At 35.4% G+C, this 21,161-nt stretch overlaps 1 protein-coding gene across 1 annotated transcript; it reads right to left on the reverse strand.

Moving 5' to 3' along the window:
- Positions 1-220: 220 nt before the first annotated feature.
- Positions 221-19,522, reverse strand: LOC113704707 (glutamate receptor 2.7-like). Its single transcript, XM_072061034.1, has 5 exons — positions 19,498-19,522; positions 19,250-19,450; positions 2,722-4,052; positions 903-1,215; positions 221-387 (listed from the first exon to the last, which is right to left on the reverse strand). Exons 1-5 carry the CDS (start codon positions 19,520-19,522, stop codon positions 221-223), a joined length of 2,037 nt encoding a protein of 678 aa, XP_071917135.1.
- Positions 19,523-21,161: the final 1,639 nt, after the last annotated feature.

Here is a 21,161-nt window from a genome sequence, read left to right on the forward strand (position 1 = left end):
AGTGGAAAAGTTAGGACAACCAGGGACTTACAAATCCAAATCCACCAGCCTTAAGTGTTGGTGCGACCATAGTATATTTTGAGCAATATTTTGCAACAAAGGGCTTCATATAGGGAAGTTCATCAAAGGCTGCAGCAACACGTCCATATAAGAAAGCTTTGTAACAAAGGTTCTTTTGTATTGGCTCTCTTAAAACAATTGAATTTCAATGAGGCCAACCTCAAAATGTATTACAGCATGGCTTATCTATACTTGTTAAGGTCGGCTCCAGTTGTGACACTGTCAGCATTGAAGTTAAACTAGCTGTGTAACTTTGTGTAAGAATTAGAACCACAAAGCACCATATAATCACCACAAACCTTGCTAAGCCAGTCACCACTTTTTCTCCTGAAACAGATGTTAGCAAAAGCACACAAGAGAATGAAGTTATTACCATCACATTAATCATTAGTTTCATCAGAATTCAATAAAAGAAGATTAAAAAAAAGAGACATATATAACTTACTGAATGGACCATAGTCAACGATTGCATTTTCCCTATCAATATCATTTGCTAAAAGTATGAAGTTATATTTCGTGCCAATTTTTTGCTATGGTATGCACCCAAGGCGATTGTGTAAAATAAAGTTATACTAATGACGCAGGAAAATTACTATAATAATATATTCTAATCCATTAACTATACTTAATTAAGAAGTGTTATTCTAACTAATTAATTCTTCTCTTCTATTTCATTTAACTTTTTCTATTACCTAAGGGCAATCAATTGATCACTTGGTTAAATCTCACTTCAAAATTTATTTTATGATTGATCTTTTTTGTTTTTTGAAATTAATTGTAATATGGAGTAACAAAGAAGGATACGATTCTGTTAACAAGGAGAAGAAAGAGAAATTACGTACGTTGTGAAAAAACCATTGTTGAGAACGAAAACCATAGGCTTGTGCCTAGTTGTTGAGGAGCAGTTTGTCCAAATTCTTCATTTGATTTTCTTTCAAGAATCCAGATCACAAAGGCAAAGAAAATGAAGAAGCATACGCTCGTTAACCATAGATCCCAGGTCAATGGCTTCAAGAAAACCCAAGCAGTTTTTTGCTTCTTGTCTTTGACAGGAACAATCATTGTTACACCAGACTCGGTATATGGCAGGGTGAAGTCCACATAGTTTGATCTATTTGCAATAATTGTAATATCTCCAACAACTGCATCAAAATTCTATTCACAAGAAATTGTCAAAACAAAAAACAATCACAAGCTAATTAATGCCGTTTTAAACCTTTTAATTTTTGGAAGTTTGATAGTCTGCATCCTAAATTTTTAATTACATGAAGTTCTACTTTTTATTACTTTGACCCAAATGTCAGCTCAAAACTTATTATTGAGTATATATTGAGTTATTGAGCAGCATATTAGTTCAATATAACAATTGGTGAGGGTTGTACATTAAATGAAGCCTCACCCATATTTGCTCATTGGTTTTAGTTTGCTGCTACTTCAAGAAATACCAGTCAACCACTATTCTTCTTTTCCATGGCTTGAAAAGAATAAAGGCATATTTCAAGTTCAATCAACATGTTCAATACACACTCAAATCTCTCCTCTTGGTTTGCAGTCCATAAATCACTTTCATTAGAATCATTCCTCGGATCAATTTGTCCTACCTTATGTCTTAGGTAATTTAAACACAACATATCCTTGTTGATGTATATGAAAATCAATAAGGACAAACTTTACAGCTTTAAGTTCATACGGAGTCAGTGTCTCGGTTCAACTTGTCATAAGTATGAATTAGGTAATAAATCTCTAAACACCACATACAGCCTTGTCAATGGACAAATCAATAGGGACAAAGTCTATACTATGTTTATATGGAGTTTATGCTCTAGTTTGGAGATGTGGTACGCTCCTTCTTGCCTGGTTGAGCCCTCCTTTAGTATAGATTAATTAGTGTAAAATTAGTACAAATGTCATTGTTTGAAAAAAGAAAATTATAGCCACTATACCCCTGTTAATATGATCATCAATGTTTATTTTATTTTTTTATAATTATTGCTTATTGCCACAACTTCAGCTGTTTCATGTTGCTTGCCAGCTTTTGCGATAGTTAGTACTCCCTCCGTCTCACTTTGATAGTCCCGTTTTCCTTTTTCGTCTGTCCCAAATTGTAGTCCACTTTCCAATTGAAGAATGTAGTTGTATTTTAATTTTCTTAAAATGTCCTTATTCAATGTAAGTTGTTGTTACTATAAACCCACCCCATTTAATGAGAGTTGATTCTTTTTTTATCATCAATTCAAGTTCCCATAAAGTTGTACTCTATTTAATGTGAGGGTATTTTAGGAAAATAGCAATCTAAATTTACTTTTCCAACAAAGTTAACTACTTTTTCTTAAACTGTGTGAAAAAAAATGGAACTATCAAAGTGGGACGGAGGGAGTATTACAACTATCCTTAACTTACTAACTATGAATTAATTACTTACTTTACAGCTCATAGATGTCGCTAGTCATATGTCAATCGATTATAAGTTAAGAGCTAAAAAGGTCATGATTTAGTGACTAAACTTGAAATTCCAAATATTAGACTTTTTATATTCAAATTCCTCTTCCCTCTTTCCCGCTTCTTAATCCTACCATTCTTCTTCTCGAAAAATAAATTACAGAAAAGATTATAAGTTGAGGATGCAGGCCATTTAATAAGAAAACGAAGGGTTTTACTTACCCCAAGGTAAACTTGGTAAATCATATCATCATAGCTTCCAGCGCTTTTGCCATCCGCATTCTCAAATGGAACGTAGTCATATGGAACATAGTAGGGTAGTGTTGCCATAACAGCATCAAAGATGTCTATGCTAAATCCCGAGACCTTTGACGTATTAGATTTCAGATCATTTATGACCCTTACGAATTTACTACTCATACCATCCTTTACCGGCACCCCTATTCTCAGTTTCTTCTCATTGGTTGGAATCACCCATCCTTTTGGAATACTTTTACTATCACCTGGCCACAAAATATCAAGACTGGCTGCTGAAGATGGAAGGATTGGATCACCACTCATACTTGTTAAGTTTCTTGGAATCCCATTTTCTGTTGTCCAAATTCCTATCACCTTCTTTTCTTTACCAACCACATTAATTATCTCAAATATGGATGTATCCAATTGCCTATTTTTAAAGTGGAAATCTCCAGAAATGCCAGTAAAGCTAGTGTCTACCAATGCATGTTGGAGATCCTTCCCAACTGTTGAAACCGGTAAACTATCAAGATCCATTGAACCATTAGAGACATTGATTTTCTGGAATGAGAAATGTCTTGGTCCAATCTTCTCTACTGCCATTGCTAGTGCAATAGTTGCATCATATGCCCACAAACCGTAGATATTTAAGTCTTGAATGGAAGCCTCTTCTTGAGAGTTGTATCTCCATCTGTAAGAAAAAGCTTGCAGCCTTTTAGTTACACGAACATGAGGTTTTATTCCAATTACACCTTGCATTGATCTTGCAATTGCTGAATTCTCCAACCTCAAGAAATTAGTCATTCCATCCGTAGTGATCCAAACATATCCCTTACTCATCATTCCGATTTCTTTTGCTTTCATGAAAAGCCTTAAGCCGAGTGAGAATGGCATGTGAAGGATGAAAATTCGAGTTTGCATAGTCATTAGCTTGTAAAGCTCTTTAAGGATTTCATCGTCGCTAGCTAATGGATGGATAACACTTCGGTAGGGAAGATTGGTGTTGATTTTTTCCAATGCATCATTAAGAAAGGGGATGATTCCTTCTCCAAATTCATTGTGAACATAAATAGGCACTGCTGCTTTCCATCCAAAGGCATGAATAAAAATACTTATGGCTTGTACTTGAGACAAGTCATTCAGAGTAGCCCGAAAGAAAAACTCACTTCGAGTGTAGGAAAGTGAAGGGCTTGTTGCAGAAAATGAGATTATAGGTACTTGAGCAACATCTCCAAGATTGATAACAAAGTTTGCTTGCATAGATGTCATCGGCCCCAAAATTGCTTGCACCTCCACATTTTTCAGTAGATCAAGTGCTGCATGCATATAAATTTTAAGTACATGTGTCAAGGATTATGTGTTGTGCTATTCCATAATATACTCCACTCCGCCTATAAAGATAGATTCACTTTCACTTTCACACATATTAAAAAAAATTAAGTGTAGTTAATGCGATCATTTTCGTTTAGGATTTTCCTCATACGCTCTCACATTAATGCTAATTTTGGTGTTGCATTTATTATTCTTAGAATGGTTCACCTATTGATAGTGTATTTATTGATAAAGATGTGTGTATATATATATATATATATATTGTGTAAATAGAAGAATTCGAATTCGATACCTCTCACGTACATTCCCTCCCCTGAAGCAGCCAATCCATCCTGCCTTCTCCCCCAATAAAGATGTATATATGGGCATGGTAGTAAATTGGTAAATTAACTATCCTTTTAAATAGGATATAGACCTACAATTTAGGACAATCAGAGAAAGAAAATTACCCTATTTTTATGAGACAGAGGGAATAATGTCGTTAACACTAGTAACATATGATGGCTTGCACAGGTATATGTACTCATTTAATTAACATATATATGTAAATTATCACTATATTATTAATGTCTTAAATGCAGTGAATATAATAAATATAGTGCTCAATGCACGCCCAATGTATGTGCAATCAAAAAATACATACAATTTATGGTCATATATTTTAAATAAAATTTTTATTACTAAAACAAACTTTAATATTTAAAATATTTTTCATAAAATAATTTTATATTGGTAGTTATAATGTTTAGAGGTAGTCATGTTGAAAACATATATATAAATAGTTAAAATTAAAAATAGTCATGAGTAGTTATTGTGAGGACCCGAAAATTTCTTTATTTATCGAATATTACAAGTTTACTTAAATATTTATTTATTCATTTTCTCCGAATTATTTATTTCGACCATTTAAAAATCCATTTATATGGAACAAAGCCTCTTTTATATTTTAAAGCGTTTTGTTGGAAAATTCACCTTTCGAAATTTCATTTCATTCGGAACAATGAGTACACGTTTTCGAGGCTATATTTGGATCGGGAGTGTATTAATATTGGAGAATTAAGAATGATCAATAGTAGATAAAGAAAATTTAATTGAGGAATTAAAGGTGAATGAGTTCTAAGTAAGTGTATACCGCTTGCGTGTTGATAATTTTCCGAAAGACGCGCTGATACAAATTTATTGGAGATTTGAGGAAGTAATACAAGACTCATGTGAAGATTCACAAAATTCATCTATTTTAAATTCCTAATTCAAGCTCATTTAATTATTTATTTGGTCAATTGCCCTGAACATTATTTTCTAACCTTTTTAGATCTAATTATATGGATTTATAGCTTAGTTATATTTTTAAAGTGACTTGTTTCAAAATTTAATTTTTGGAAGCTCGTTAAGTAAAAATAGTGAATACGCAATTGGAGTGAATAATCGATTCGAGGATACAATAAGCTTGGAAAATTAGAGGCTTGCACAATGGTCTTAAAATAGGTGTTTTATGCCTAAGTATTCAAGTGATAGTTAGTGGTACTATCGTTATAAGAATTTCTTAGAGATTTCGCGTTATCGCGCTTAAATTGGAAATACGCGTTTTCACACGCGCGATTTAATTGAGGGACTTTAGACCCTTATTTTGGGACAATTAAAAGTAAATAATATTTATATGAATATAAGTGCATTAGAGGTTTAGTGCACTAGTGATATAAACTCGAGAGAAATCGAGCACAAAACGCGCGCGTACACGCGGGAAGAAGAGTTGACTTTGGGGTAATTGTGGACCGCACATTCAAAGCTTTCTTTGGAAGCTACTTTTGGACAAACACTCCCTCACTTTTCTCTCTCATTGGCCGGCCATCAAGAGCAAGAAAACAGCCAAGAGTTCTTCCATTTTTCTTCTCCAATCCTTCACCAAATCTCCTCCAATTCCTTCCAAATTTCACACACACTTAGCTCAATACTTGGAGATCATTTTAAGCTGCAAAAAGGGGGTGCTTTTCACGGTTTTTCTTGGCCAAGAGGGGACCAAAAATTTTGCCTTTGTTCATCACACAAGTAGGTAACGATCCGACCTTCAAATTTTGGTTTATGGAAGTAGAATTACACGTATAAACTCTTGCATGCATGTGGGTAGTCTTGTTTATGATGGATTTTTGTTTGGTGGGCTCTATGAACTCCCACTTTTGATGGAAGGACTGATTTGATGATTGATCATGAAAATAATGTTGGTTTAGTGCTTATTATACTAGAAATGAGTAACGCTATGAGTAAAAACTCAAATGAGGTGCAATGGGAAAAAGAGACCATTTTACCCCTGGTTTGTTCGACCACTTTTGTGCAAAATTTTGAGGTTCTAATGACTTGTTTATATTGTTTACATGTTATATTGATTGTGTAAAAAGTTTCATGGAAAAATAATATGATTTGGTTGGTTAAATGAAGTGATTTCCAAAGTTTAGAAAACTGGAAAATGATTCTCGTGACTACCCAGACAGTCATCTTGTTTCAGCTATAATTCATCGCTTCGATGTCAGAATCGAGTGCTGTTTGTGGCACTGGAAACTAGACATTCCCATATTTCATTTGGTATAAAATGCACATTCTGGTTCCTCTTGAGTGAGCCAAACCATTCGTTTAAAAATTGCTGTCCTGTTTCGTTTGTCACTGGGAGTCAGATTATGAACTGCGATTTGATGCTCACATATGAGCTGGTTATGGACAGATTTTGAAAATGGTTTCTTCTGAGAAAATATAACCTTAGGAATCTATTTTCTAACACCGCAAACCATACTCAATTTCGAGTTGAATTGAGTGATTTAAGATCGAAATTTAAAACTGACTTTGTGAACGAAAACAGTGTTTTGGACAGATTTGAAACTAACTATGGTTTGGGACTTGTTATCCGAAGCTTCTTAGTGTAAATCATCTATCGAATGTACCTTGAACACATTTTGGACATTTCCTACTGGAATTAACCATGTTTGAGATGTCCCTTGACCAAATGTTTGGAAATGGCAAAACGGAAGTTCAAAGGCAGTTTAGCATTAGAATTTCTTGTGATTTCAACGGTTTTGTTAAGCCACTTTCTGTGCTTATTTCTCCATGAAATTTGGTAGAGGAACAACCCTTATATGGTAGTATTACACTGCAAATTTTGGTGTTATTCCAAGGCCGTTTCATGATTCAACTAAATTTCCAAAGTTCATGACTTGATGTTGGAAAACCCTTGTTTAGCAAGAAAATTTGGGTAACTTTGAGCTACCATATCTCGGTGTTCAAAACTCCGATTTTCATTCCACTTACTTTGTTTTAAAACCTTGTTTGTAACTCTAATTGAGTTCCAAATTTCAAAGGCTGGCTCGCAATGGGTGAATTTTACCAAATTTCCAAACTTGGCCAAAAACCAACCCCGAAAGCTGTCTTCATGTTCAAAACAGCAACTTTTAGCCAATTTTTGAATACTTTCCGTCTGGAATCATGGAAAAGTGTATTCTATAAACTTTTAGTACTTTGGAAGAAGTTTCCAACGGTACCAATTTTTCTAATTTTTGACTTGTAAAGCGTGAGATACGATTTTTCTAATGTATCGTAGCAAAACTGAAATTTTCCGAATTCCAAGGAAATGGAGTTTTTCAAGTACTCTTTATTTCTTCGATATTACTTGAACGTTTTATACTTGATCTCCAAGATGAAAACTAAATTTCTCTTGTACTTTGAAGCCCCACTTTAGAGCCTCGATTTAGGATAATTTAGGCTCGTTTCACGGGACTTTCTAATATTGTACTATGGTACGATCTTCTTTAATAGTAGGGATTTGTAAATGATAGTCTATTATTATTTGCTCAGGCGCACACGAGAACCTTCAAGAGGATCCCACAGTGAATGCCTAAAGCTCCGAGAGACATTTCTTCCTCATTACTTATATTGGTGAGTGTCAAGTGTATGAATACTTGATAAAAATTTAATTGTTATGATTGTTTGGAGAATTTGAAAATAGAGGCGAGTGTGTACTTTACCGCACTCGTTCTTATTTGAAATAAATGACTCATGATTCAAATGTACTAAATGAATTATGAATGACTTAATTGAATGAAATGAGATGATTGAATGATTGAATGAAATGAAATGGTATGCTATGGCTGCATACGTCGTTGGAGTGAATCTCCTCGACTCTCAAATGTAAATGGGTGACGGCCAAACACATAGGCCGACCCTGGACTCGAGCCGGCATGGGCTTGGTCAGGAAACTTGGCGAGCCATGAGATAAATAAGCTCGATCTAATGAGAGGTCTTGCTTGGCATACTCGTGGAGTATCGCCTTATAATTGTCTTGCGGGCTCGGGTGGTGCACGGTGGATGGACGGAAGTAAGTGGTGATCTACGGAATGGAAATACCGACCCGGTTGACGGAGTGTCATCGCAGGAAGGTATACGAATAACATAGGTAAAGCAAGTGGAAATTAGCTTTTGAGAGCTCCGATATCCTTGAATTGTTTCTGTTTACTTTTCCGCTCGAATTGTTATTTATAGCAATATTATTGCTCTATTTGTTAAATTGGGATTGTTACTTGAACAATGTGCTTGCATGTGTGTTCTTGGCCTCACGAGCGTTTTGCTCACGCTGTAGATTTGTTTTCCTTAACAGGATTTGAGCTTGGAATGAGATTCGAGGGAAATTCTCTTTTGTGTACTCTTGTAATAGGGTTCCAACTCTTTTGTCTAGACTTTTGGTTATTGTATATTTTGGGCTGTATTATGGAAATCCGATGTAAGGATTGGGTGATTGTTATATATCGTTAAACTTGAACGCTTCCGCACTAATTATATTATATTTTCTGGTTGTGGGCTTTTAGCACCGCTATAAGTTTGAACAGAAATTGCTTGAGTCCTGGGGAGAGCTAGGCAGGCGTTCCGCGGATACCCTTTGGTTTGCCTTAGGGAGAAGTGGGGGCGTCACAGTTGGTATCAGAGCTTAGGCTTCAGATCCTTGTAGTGTGTCCTAGGTTTAAAAGTTTAGGATGCCGGACTGTGGAACTGGTTGGAAAGTTAAGTGACCGCTTGTGGGAATGAAATTTAGAACCTAGATTTGAATTAATGGACAACCGGGAGTCTCGATCTTGTAAGAGATATGTGGAATAGTATGAGATGACCAAATACACTTTATTTCGTATTCTTGGACCCATTTAAGTTTTAATTTTAATTGTAAGTTATGGAAGGTAACGGTGGTAATGAACCGCCTCGGGGATGCTTTCCGGTGATCCGTTATTGAGAAAGGTCTAAGGGAAATTCATTGGAAATATAATCCAACTTGCTGAACTAGGACCCCATGTGATTGCCAGAGGGTTTACTCGTATCCAAATAACGGAATGATACGGGGGTCAATGACTGGAGATGGCTATCCAAGGAAACAGTGATAGTTTGAGAGGATAATCGAGAACTGAGGACAACTGTGAAGGCCCAGACTACTAGAATTCTAAAGTTGAGATTGAGATACTTAAGGAGCGAGGAAGACAAAGGCTCCTTGTGAGAAGTTTTAAAAAGCTAAGACCCGACTTGTTAGGGTAGTGCCCGAAATTAAAGACAGGATGGATAAGTCGATGGTTGGGTGTGTTACCTTGGTTGAACAAATCGAGAATGACAAGATATTCGATAAGGGACATGAGATCTAAAACTCCTAGTGCTGGGAATGAAAATGATCCAACGGAGGTAGTGAAGGTTTTTCGCTCCGCCAATCACTAAACTAGTGATTTAACCTATTTTATTAGTTTTTACCAAAGATAGACGGGATGGCGCTCGCTTAAAGGCCATTACATTTTGTATCTTGTTTCACTATATTTCCTACCTTTTGAGGCAATTAAACGTTATTCATGGCATGCTTGACGTTACTGCTTCATGATTTCAAATCCATAATTGGGTTGTACCCATTTGCGATTATTTTGGTGTCTTCTCTTTTATTCTTGTATTTGTTTGACGTGATAAAGGTATCACTTTTCAAACTCCGTTTATGTGCACTCACTTTATGTCATGCCTTTAAACATGTTAAATTTATGGGTGACCAAAAGAGTGAAAAGGATCGAGGGCGAGGGGTTAAGCAACCCCAAACTCAAGGGGACGATTATAGAACGACTGCTGGATTGAATCAAAACCCTAGAAATGAATGAAAATAATTGCGTAGTTATTGCTATTAACCAGACAATTGATGCCCTAGCACGATTAGTGGAGCGCTAAAGCCCTAAACCAATCAACCAACCTAAGCACCAAGAAAGGTGTGAGGAATTGAGCAATGGTTGAAGTTCATCCATCTAAGCACATGGAAAATCTAACCTCGAAATAGTGAGATTGATTTGAGAGGATACAATAAGGCACTAGTGGGAACAAGAGGTTATGATTTCTTCTCGAATGATCTTGTAGATAAGTATTGAAGAGTGAACTGAGACATGGAATCTTTATATTAAGGAATAAGGCCCCCTTACCTTGTTGAGTTTGTAATTATTGATAGTAATCTCATGGAGACTTAAGAGCTCGCCCGTGTTAAGCAGAGAATGATTAAGGTTTGTATTCCGAGGTAACCTATGAGCAAAAGAATGAAAAAGTTTTATGGCTCGAGCTTCCATTGTAAATAGCTACTTATTTGATCCTTTGATTTACCTGGCAGGCTAGCATTTGACTTGAACCAACCGGTAAGATGACAAATTTGGAAGAAATGCGTAAGGAAGTGGACCTCCTTCAAAAGGAGGTAGAGTTTCAAAAGAAGTTGGCTGACTACTGGGAAGGGCGGTGGAAACAAGAATATGCTGAGAAAATTGAGTTGCTATATAAGAACGTAGAACTGGAAATGAAATACAAATAAACTTCTCAAGCTGGTCAGGCCATGACTTCTCGTACGACTTGTGGATACTGTGGTAAGCCCAACCACAAGGAGAATGAATGTTGGAAGAAATCGGGAAAGTGCTTGCATTGTGGTAGCACCGAACATCAGATTTCAAGTTGCCCCAGTGCCCCTAACAAAAGGAAGAAATACTCAACAGCCAATTAGTTTCGCCCGAAGCAATCGAATGTCTGATGAGAGTAATTAATACTAATAGCTGTAAAGCGGACCCAAGTAGTAAAGGTTTCACAAGTTGAGATGGTTTGATTTCACTCGAGGGATAGAGGTTGTAACTTTACCCTAGACTAGACTGGCACTTTTGGAGATTTAATCTTTTGTATAAGGGAAAGTCTTTTATTATTTTGTATCTTGATAACTTGGCACGTTTTGCTATAACCTTGTTGTTTCCCTTTCCCTTTTGAAATGGTTTGATAAACGTATCCCAACTTGATGTACCTATTATGATCCTTATGACATATGAAACTTTACTCCTCTTTTGATTGGTTTTATGACTTACATGTATGTTCAAATCTTGCTCCACACTTTTAGATTTATAATAAGACGCGAACGGTGTTAGACATAGTCGGGATTGTGCTTGAGAATATAGACCACCCTGAGGTCTTGGAGGTGACCAGGGATTGTGACCAAATCGAGAGCTTGGTGTTGAAGTTGGGATCCAATGTTTGATTGCCAATTTGATATATTAGTACTGTGGGACTTGGGTTAGTGAAAGGAAATCTTTGGTAGATTTGATGAGCATAATGATTGAGGGATCGGATATCACATTTGGAATGGAAGCTTGAGGCTATAAATATATATAGATTATCGAGACTTGAATGATGTGACCATTAAGAACAAATACTCCATTGTCTCACATAGCCGGGGATTTAGACCAATGGCAAGGAGCCGTGATATTATTCAAGTTAAATTTAAAGTAGAGCTATTACCAGTTGAGGACCCTAGAAACTATTGTGTTTAAAATCACTTCCAATTCAAGATAGGGACACTTTGAACTTTCAATTACGCCGTTGGATTGACCAATGCACTAGCAGCAATTATGACCTGAATGCATCGGGATTTTAAATCGTAATTAGATTAATCTGTGGTAGCATTTATTGATGATATATCGGTATACTCTAAGGTTTGAGGAGATCATGAAAGATACTTGATGCTGTTTTACAAACCTCAAGAATGCACCAACTTTCGTTACGTTCGATAAATGTGAGTTCGATTGGAGGGAAATAGCCTTTCTAGGTTATACAATATCTAAGGAAGGAATTGTTATTGACTCAACTACAGTGGAAGTTGTTTAAGAGAAAACGACTAGAAAATCCTACTGAAATTTGGAGTTCTTGGAGGTAGTCGAACCTTTCCTTTGGTTTGATCAAGGAATTTTCTAAGAGTGCAAGACTTGGCAGGTTATTTGGGATTTTAAATGTGAGGAAGAATTTTAAAAGTGAAAGGTGTTTAACCGATACACTTGTGTTAGTCCTACCGGGCGAAGGAGGTAGTTTTGTGATATACCCAGATGCTTTAAAGGATAGATTAGAATGTATACTAACGATACAGGGTGAAACGATTGTATATGTCTCTAGAAAGTTAATATATCACGAGAGAAAGTAACCAACTCATGAATTAGAATTAGTGGCGGTAATAGTAGCATTAAGAATGAAGACGTTACCTATGTGAGGTAAACATAAGGCCGATTATGTTGCCCTATGATCTAGGAATTAAAATATCTAATGAGGAAAAATCAAGGTTTGATTACTAGTTGAATGAATAGAAATTGTGCAGCATGGGTTGGAAAGCATAAATTAGTGATTGATCTGGTAGATTAAACCATTACGAGAATGATATTGTCCTAGGTGTGAATTTCGAGGACGAAATTCCTTTTAAGGAGGGGAGGATGTGAGGACCTAAAAATTTTCTTATTTATCGAATATTACAAGTTTACTTAAATATTTATTTACTCATTTTCTCCGAATTATTTATTTCGACCATTTAAAAATCCATTTATATGGAACAAAGCCTCTTTTATATTTTAAAACGTTTTCTTGGAAAATTCACCTTTCGAAATTTTATTTCATTCGGAACAATGAGTACACGTTTTCGAGGCTATATTTGAATCAGGAGTGTATTAATACTGAAAAATTAAGAATGATCAATAGTAAATAAAGAAAAGTTAATTAAGGAATTAAAAGTGAATGAGTTCTAAGTAAGTGTATACCGCTTACGTGTCGATAATTTTCCGAAAGACGCGCTGATACAAATTTATTGGAGATTTGAGGAAGTAATACAAGACTCATGTGAAGATTCACAAAATTCATGTATTTTAAACTCCTAATTCAAGATCATTTAATTATTTTTTGACCAATTGCCCTGAATATTACTTTCTAACCTTTTTTGACCTAATTATATGGATTTATAGCTTAGTTATATTTTTAAAGTGACTTGTTTCAAAATTTAATTTTTGGAAGCTCGTTAAGTAAAAATAGTGAATACGCGATTGGAGTCAATAATCGATTCGAGAATATAATAAGCTTGGAAAATTAGAGGCTTGCACAATGGTCTTAAAATAGGTGTTTTATGCCTAAGTATTCAAGTGATAGTTAGTGGTACTATCGTTATAAGAATTTCTTAGAGATTTCGCGTTATCACGCTTAAATTGGAAATACGCGTTTTCACACGCGCGATTTAATTGAGGGACTTTAGACCCTTATTTTGGGACAATTAAGAGTAAATAATATTTATATGAATATAAGTATATTAGAGATTTAGTGCACTAGTGATATAAACTTGAGAGGAATCGAGCACAAAACGCGCGCGTACACGCGCGAAGAAGAGTTGACTTTGGGACAATTGTGGACCGCACATTCAAAGCTTTCTTTGGAAGCTACTTTTGGACAAACATTCCCTCACTTTTCTCTCTCATTGGCCGGCCATCAAGAGCAAGAAAACAGCCAAGAGTTCTTCCATTTTTCTTCTCCAATCCTTCACCAAATCTCCTCCAATTCCTTCCAAATTTCACACACACTTAGCTCAATACTTGGAGATCATTTTAAGCTGCAAAAAGGGGGAGCTTTTCACGGTTTTTCTTGGCCAAGAGGGGACCAAAAATTCTGCCTTTGTTCATCACACAAGTAGGTAACGATCCGACCTTCAAATTTTGGTTTATGGAAGTAGAATTACACGTATAAACTCTTGCATGCATATGGGTAGTCTTGTTTATGATGGATTTTTGTTTGGTGGGCTCTATGAACTCCCACTTTTGATGGAAGGACTGATTTGATGATTGATCATGAAAATAATGTTGGTTTAGTGCTTATTATACTAGAAATGAGTGATGCTATGAGTAAAAACTCAAATGAGGTGCAATGGGAAAAAGTGACCATTTTGCCCCTGGTTTGTTCGACCACTTTTGTGCAAAATTTTGAAGTTCTAATGGCTTGTTTATGTTGTTTACATGTTGTATTGATTGTGTAAAAAGTTTCATGGAAAAATAATATGATTTGGTTGGTTAATTGAAGTGATTTCCAAAGTTTAGAAAACTGGAAAATGTCGGCCCATGTCGTTAGCATCTCCCATTGCTTGTGAGAGGGTAATCAAGTGGCGGACGCCTTGTCTAATATTGGCTGTGCTGAAGGGTGTACCAGAACCTACCTCCAGCTATCGGATCTCCCTTCTCAGGTTCGAGGGCCCTTTAGGCTGGACAAGATTGGTCTCTCTTCCCTTCGAAAGTGCTAGGGTTCTTCATAGGATTGTAAGTGAGTTCCCTTTCCCAGCCAAGTAGCTTAATATTTCGTTGTACTCCTTGGAGGTAAGGTCTTTGGCCCCCCCCTCCAGTGATGTCTCTCCTTTCAGGCAATAAAGCTTTGTTTTAAAAAAAAAAAAAAAAGATTCCCGTCACTACCCAGATAGTCATCTTGTTTCGGCTATAATTCATCGCTCCGATGTCAGAATCGAGTACCGTTTGCGGCACTGGAAACTAGACATTCCCAGATTTCATTTGGTATAAAATTCACATTCTGGTTCCTCTCGAGTGAGCCAAACCATTTGTTTAAAAATTGCTGTCCTGTTTCGTTTGTCACTGGGAGGCAGATTATGAATTGCGATTTGATGTTCACGTATGAGCTGGTTATGAACAGATTTTGAAAATGGTTTCTTCTGAGAAAATATAACCCTATGAGTCTATTTTCTAACGCCAGAAACCACACTAAATTCCGAGTTGAATTGAGTGATTTATGATCGAAATTCAAAACTGACTTTGTGAACGAAAACAGTGTTTTGGACAGATTTGAAACTAACTATGGTTTGGGACTTGTTATCCGAAGCTTCTTAGTGTAAATTATCTATCCAATGTACCTTGAACATATTTTGGACATTTCCTACTGGAATGAACAATGTTTGAGATGTCCCTTGACCAAATGTTTGGATATGGCAAAACGGAAGTTCAAAGGCAGCTTAGCTTTAGAATTTTTTGTGATTTCAATGGTTTTGTTAAGCCACTTTCTGTGCTTATTTCTCCATGAAATTTGGTAAAGGAACAACCCTTATATGGTAGTATTATACTGCTAATTTTGGTGTTATTCTGAGGCCGTTTCATGGTTCAACTAAATTTCCAAATTTCATGACTTGATGTTGGAAAACCCTTGTTTAGCAAGAAAATTTGGATAACTTTGAGCTACCGTATCTCGGTGCTCAAAACTCCAATTTTCGTTCTGCTTACTTTGTTTTAAAACCTTGTTTGTAACTCTAATTGAGTTCCAAATTTCAAAGGCTGGTTCGCAATGGGTGAATTTTACCGAATTTCCAAAGTTGGCCAAAAACCAACCCCGAAAGCTGTCTTCATGTTCAAAACAGCAATTTTGAGCCAATTTTTGAATACATTCCGTCTGGAATCATGGAAAAATGTATTCTATAAATTTTTAGTACATTGGAAGAAGTTTCCAACGGTACCAAGGTTTCCAATTTTTGACTTGTAAAGCGTGAGATACGATTTTTCTAATGTATCGTATCAAAACTGAAAATTTCCAAATTCCAAGGAAATGGAGTTTTTCAAGTACTCCTTATTTCTTCGATATTACTTGAACATTTTATATTTGATCTCCAAGATGAAAACTAAATTTCTCTTGTACTTTGAAGCCCCACTTGAGAGCCTCGATTTAGGATAATTTAGGCTCGTTTCACGAGACTTTCTAAGATTGTACAATGGTACGATCTTCTTTAATAGTAGGGGTTTGTGAATGATAGTCTATTATTATTTGCTCAGGCGCACACGAGAACCTTCAAGAGGATCCCACAGTGAATGCCTAAAGCTCCGAGAGACATTTCTTTTTCATTACTTATATTGGTGAGTGTCAAGTGTATGAATACTTGATAAAAATTTAATTGTTATGATTGTTTGGAGAATTTGAAAATAGAGGCGAGTGTATACTTTACCGCACTCGTTCTTATTTGAAATAAATGACTCATGATTCAAATGTACTAAATGAATTATGAATGACTTAATTGAATGAAATGAGATGATTGAATGATTGAATGAAATGAAATGGTATGCTATGGCTGCATACGTCGTTGAAGTGAATCTTCTCGACTCTCAAATATAAATGGGGGACGCTCAAACTCATAGGCCGACCCTGAACTCGAGCCGGCATGAGCTTGGTCGGGAACCTTGGCGAGATATGAGATAAATAAGCTCGACCTAATGAGAGGTCTTGCTTGGCATACTCGTGGAGTATCGCCTTATAATTGTCTTGCAGGCCCGAGAGGTGCACGGTGGACGGAGGGAAGTAAGTGGTGATCTCCGTAATGGAAATACCGACCCGGTTGACGGAGTGTCATCGTGGGAAGGTATACGAATAACATGGGCAAAGCAAGTGAAAATTAGCTCCTGAGAGCTCCGATATCCTTGAATTGCTTCTGTTTACTTTTCCGCTTGAATTGTTATTTATAGCAATATTATTGCTCTATTTGTTAAATTGGGATTGTTACTTGAACAATGTACTTGCATGTGTTTTCTTGGCCTCACGAGCGTTTTGCTGACCTTGTAGATTTGTTTTTCTTAACAGGATTTGAACTTGGAATGAGATTCGGAGGAAATTCTCTTTTGTGTACTCTTGTGATAGGGTTCCAACTCTTTTGTCTAGACTTTTGGCTATTATATATTTTGGCATGTATTATGGAAACCCGATATAAGGATTGGGTGATTGTTATATATCGTTAAACTTGAACGCTTCCGCACTAATTGTATTATATTATCTGGTTGTGGGCTTTTAGCACCGCTATAAGCTTGAACAGAAATTGCTTGAGTCCTGGCGAGAGTTAGGCAGGCGTCCCGCGGATACCCTTTAGTTCGCCTTAGGGAGAAGTGGGGGCGTCACAGTTATAAGGTAGTTAAAGTAAAAGTAATTTTATAAGGATAAAAAAGGAAGTTCATAAAGTGACGATAAATGTTAACCCTAATATTAACTCCAAATCCCTTTCTCAGACTTTACATATTGTATAGATGTCAGCTTTCCACCCTAAAAAAATTGAGCACGTAACAAAAGTGCTAAAAGGGAAAAAAATTCGATAGTCCTTAGTACACTACATCGGGATTGAAGCAGGTACAATTGAGGTTGTTGCGATTGTATTCAAATTGGCAAATTTAGGTGTACACTTTTAGACACGATTTTATTTATTTATTGAGTCGGTATATAAAAATAAAATTTAAGTATATAACAATTTTTTTTTTTAAACCCCTCCTTTCCTACCTACATTTTTCCCATCTCTAACTGAGGTCTAAGATTCAAATTCTGAATCTAATAATAGAGAGAACTCTACAAATTCTCTCCTAATCACTAGATCAACCCCATTAATTATATATACTCCCTCCATTTCAAAATATTTGTCACATTTCGGAATTCCAACATTTTAAAAATAGCGGCTTGATGGTGATATTATTGGAATTGTTTTCAAAATTGCCCTCAAAAATTCAAAATTCAAATTTAAATTTAGTATAAGTCAAATAAAGGTGTGGATAATGTTAAAAAAAAAGATTAAAAGTAACTTTGACTTTAGTAAGATGATAAATATTTTAGGACATTCCAAAATAAAAAAAAATAAAACTTTCAGTGAATAAAGGGAGTGTATAACAAGTTATGTATTGGTGTAAACCCAATCATATATAAAATACTCCCTCCTTCCCAATATTAGAGTCATTTTTTGGAAATCTAACTTTTTATGAAGACATAATAATCATTATGTCTAGATGAGGTGGCAACGGTGAATTTATATATATATATATATATATATATATATATATATATCCATTGGATTCAAAATATTTTCTTGTTAAATGTGCGTTAAAATTTTAAAAAGTTACTTTTTAAATGATAAAATTGAAAACTATGTATTAAATTTGAAATAATAACTATTATTTTAAGAAATCAATAAAGTAAAAACACGACATTAACATTAGAATAGAGGAAGTGCAACAATTGTACAATCGTATGAAAATATAAACCTTACCTGTACCTAGTCTGCTAAGGCTACTCAAAGCGTCGTCAATTGGACAACTTAATTATTAAAGCCTCTGATACTAAGTGAATCAAATGCTCTAAAAAATTTGTTCGGTTAACGGTTCATGGCCCACCTTGAACCATTAAACCGCGCAAATATCAGCAATTATGTCAGCCAAGTGGGATCAGATGATATCACCCCTTATCACAAATGGTGATGTGGTTATTGTACGGACATACGTTTTGCTATGGTCTTGTAGGCTGTGGTCTATCCAAGTATTTCTCCAAACGTATACTCACTGCTTTTTTTTTTTTTGGTCAAATACTCACTGCTTAATTGATTCACCCATTATGTATATAGTATACGTTTTGCTCTGTTTTAGCGAATCAGTTAGTTCCACCAATAACTCATTGATAATCTAATTTAATACTTAAATATAATAGATTCAAATCTTAATTGTTTAGACGCATTTGATAACTAAAAATTAAATATTTGAATTTATTAAGTGATATTGAATTTTTTAAGTAAAACTTGTTCTAAAAAATAAGTGATAAATTATTCACTTATTACTTAATATACACTCAAATATATTAAATTTAGCACTTAATAATTTAATAATTTAATAAATTCAAACTTCTTAATTCAGATTTTAGATTTCAATTTTCAAACTTCAATTTATCAAATGAACCCTTGAAAAAAACACATACACACACAGAGTCCAAGAGACAAAGACAATTGAACCTGAACCTGTAGCATCAGTACTCAGCACAAGTGGAAAGCAAGATAAAACACACTGAAATCAAGGGATAGAGAGAATTGAACCTGCAGCAGCAGCACCAACAACAGTGTTTTTGGAGTCCCTCGTGTTCGGAACAAGCCTTGTTCTGTAGGAGGAACCATGAGAAGCATACAGGTCTGATAAGGCCATCGAGATGCATTTCATCCCCATCTTACCAATCTCTGTATCCGCATCAAGAACCACTCCAACATTCACTGGAATGGTTATATTCTCAGCAGCTTCTTCTGCAAAGGGTACTTGAAACAAAGAAAAAGGGCAATTGAGAGAACACCTATCAAAGTATCCTTTCTGCTCATTTCTTTTACCTCGTTAGTTTGATCATGTAAAAGAACATTCTCTCTATGACTACACAAGTTCATGTATAAAGAATGGCATATGAATACACAAGGTGCTAAGAGTACTCAAAGGGTTTAAACTTGACTAAAATGCGAATAATGCAACGACTTTATGTTACCCAAAACATGTGACATTACTTGGTCTGGTATGGAATGTCATTCTTGACTTTGTCTCAATGAATTTACAATAATGGTTTTTCGCTACGGAATCTTTGATATCTCTGGTGTGGAACTACCTGTACTAATGAAATTTAAGCCACGAAATCAATAGTCTTACCTAACTTTTGTCCTATCTGTATGGGATCAAGAATCCATCCAATTTATCCAAGGATGCTGAGTTGTTCTTTTCTGTCATATGTCTATTTATATAAATTATATGTGCCCCTCCTTCTAAATTATCGTGTCATTGTCAAAAAATTTGGGACCCTGGATTGGTGACTCCTAATCTCTAACCTGGGGAGGTAAATCTAGAAGACTACAGGTATCAAGATCTGTAAGTTTATTTTGTTTCAAGTGGATTGTTAAGAAATTTTAAGTTTAGTTTTCTCACCTCAAAAGACAATAGAGATTTCAATTTTCAACTTAACTGGCCGAGGTCTATTTTTATACTCTCCGCGTCTAGACAATGGAGTCAACTTGACGAAGAGAGAACTTTCCTTCGTTTTTCTTACGAATGACTTGGAAGACTTTGAAGAAGAACCCGCCTATTGTAGGAAGCGTTTGACTACTGCAGGAAGTGAAGGGAAAAGTTGGCACGTTTGGACATCATTAATGCGGGGGGACTTGCGGGCCAAATTGAACGGAGAAGAGCCGCGAGCGTCATTGGATACTAAGCATGACAAAAAAGTTAAGAAATAATTTCAGAATCTTCAAATGAAGTTTTTGACCATTGCGACCATCTTTTTTGTGATTTAAAAAATTTACACACCTCCTTTAAGGTTTTAGAAATACTAACAACTCTTTATTCAAAAGTTGTAACCTCATGCTATACATATAACTTTTTTAGTTCAAGGATGGTTGTAAACCTTAAAAACTAAAAGAGGGATGGAAAATGTGAGAGGTGGGGAGTCAAATCAGAAGTCTTTACTTGATTAATGTTTCTATTGGCCGAGTTAGATCTTGAAGACCATGTATAATTTAGCCTTCACTTACTTTGGATTCAACTTTGCACTATAGGTAACTAATTCTACTAAAGATTTCTTGAAATTTATTTACTTGATATTTTTGCATGCTCTTGTCTATTCCTGCAGAAACAAGGACTTTGATAAAAATGTTAGACATTAAGTTTGAATGGAAGAGGCTGACTTATATCTTGCTATATCACACCAAGATTTTGTTTAATCAAGGTAACGGACTGTAACTTACTTTAAACATAGTAGGTCAATGATTTCAGTGTAAAAGTCGTTGGTCGCAACTTTCTGCCTTAAGTGATATGTTGAAAACTAAAAGCATTTTAACATAATATCCTAGCTGTTGTTTTTTCCTTTTCTAAATTTTATTTCTTGACTTTTTTTTTATCTCTGTTTGTCAAATTGCATAGTTACAATACAGTGCCAGCTAAATTCTTACAGTAAATAAATTTGAATTAGACAGAATGATA

The sequence above is a fragment of the Coffea arabica genome, chromosome 8e (genome assembly GCF_036785885.1).
Source record: "Coffea arabica cultivar ET-39 chromosome 8e, Coffea Arabica ET-39 HiFi, whole genome shotgun sequence".
Taxonomy (NCBI): domain Eukaryota; kingdom Viridiplantae; phylum Streptophyta; class Magnoliopsida; order Gentianales; family Rubiaceae; genus Coffea; species Coffea arabica.

Coding starts and splice junctions, on each gene's coding strand:
- LOC113704707 (XM_072061034.1), bottom strand. CDS start 19,522: ATGAGCAGAAAGGATACTTTGATAG. Junction 19,451..19,497: donor CAGAAAGGATACTTTGATAG/GTGTTCTCTCAA, acceptor TACCCTTTGCAG/AAGAAGCTGCTGAGAATATA. Junction 1,216..2,721: donor TTTACCAAGTTTACCTTGGG/GTAAGTAAAACC, acceptor TCTTGTGAATAG/AATTTTGATGCAGTTGTTGG.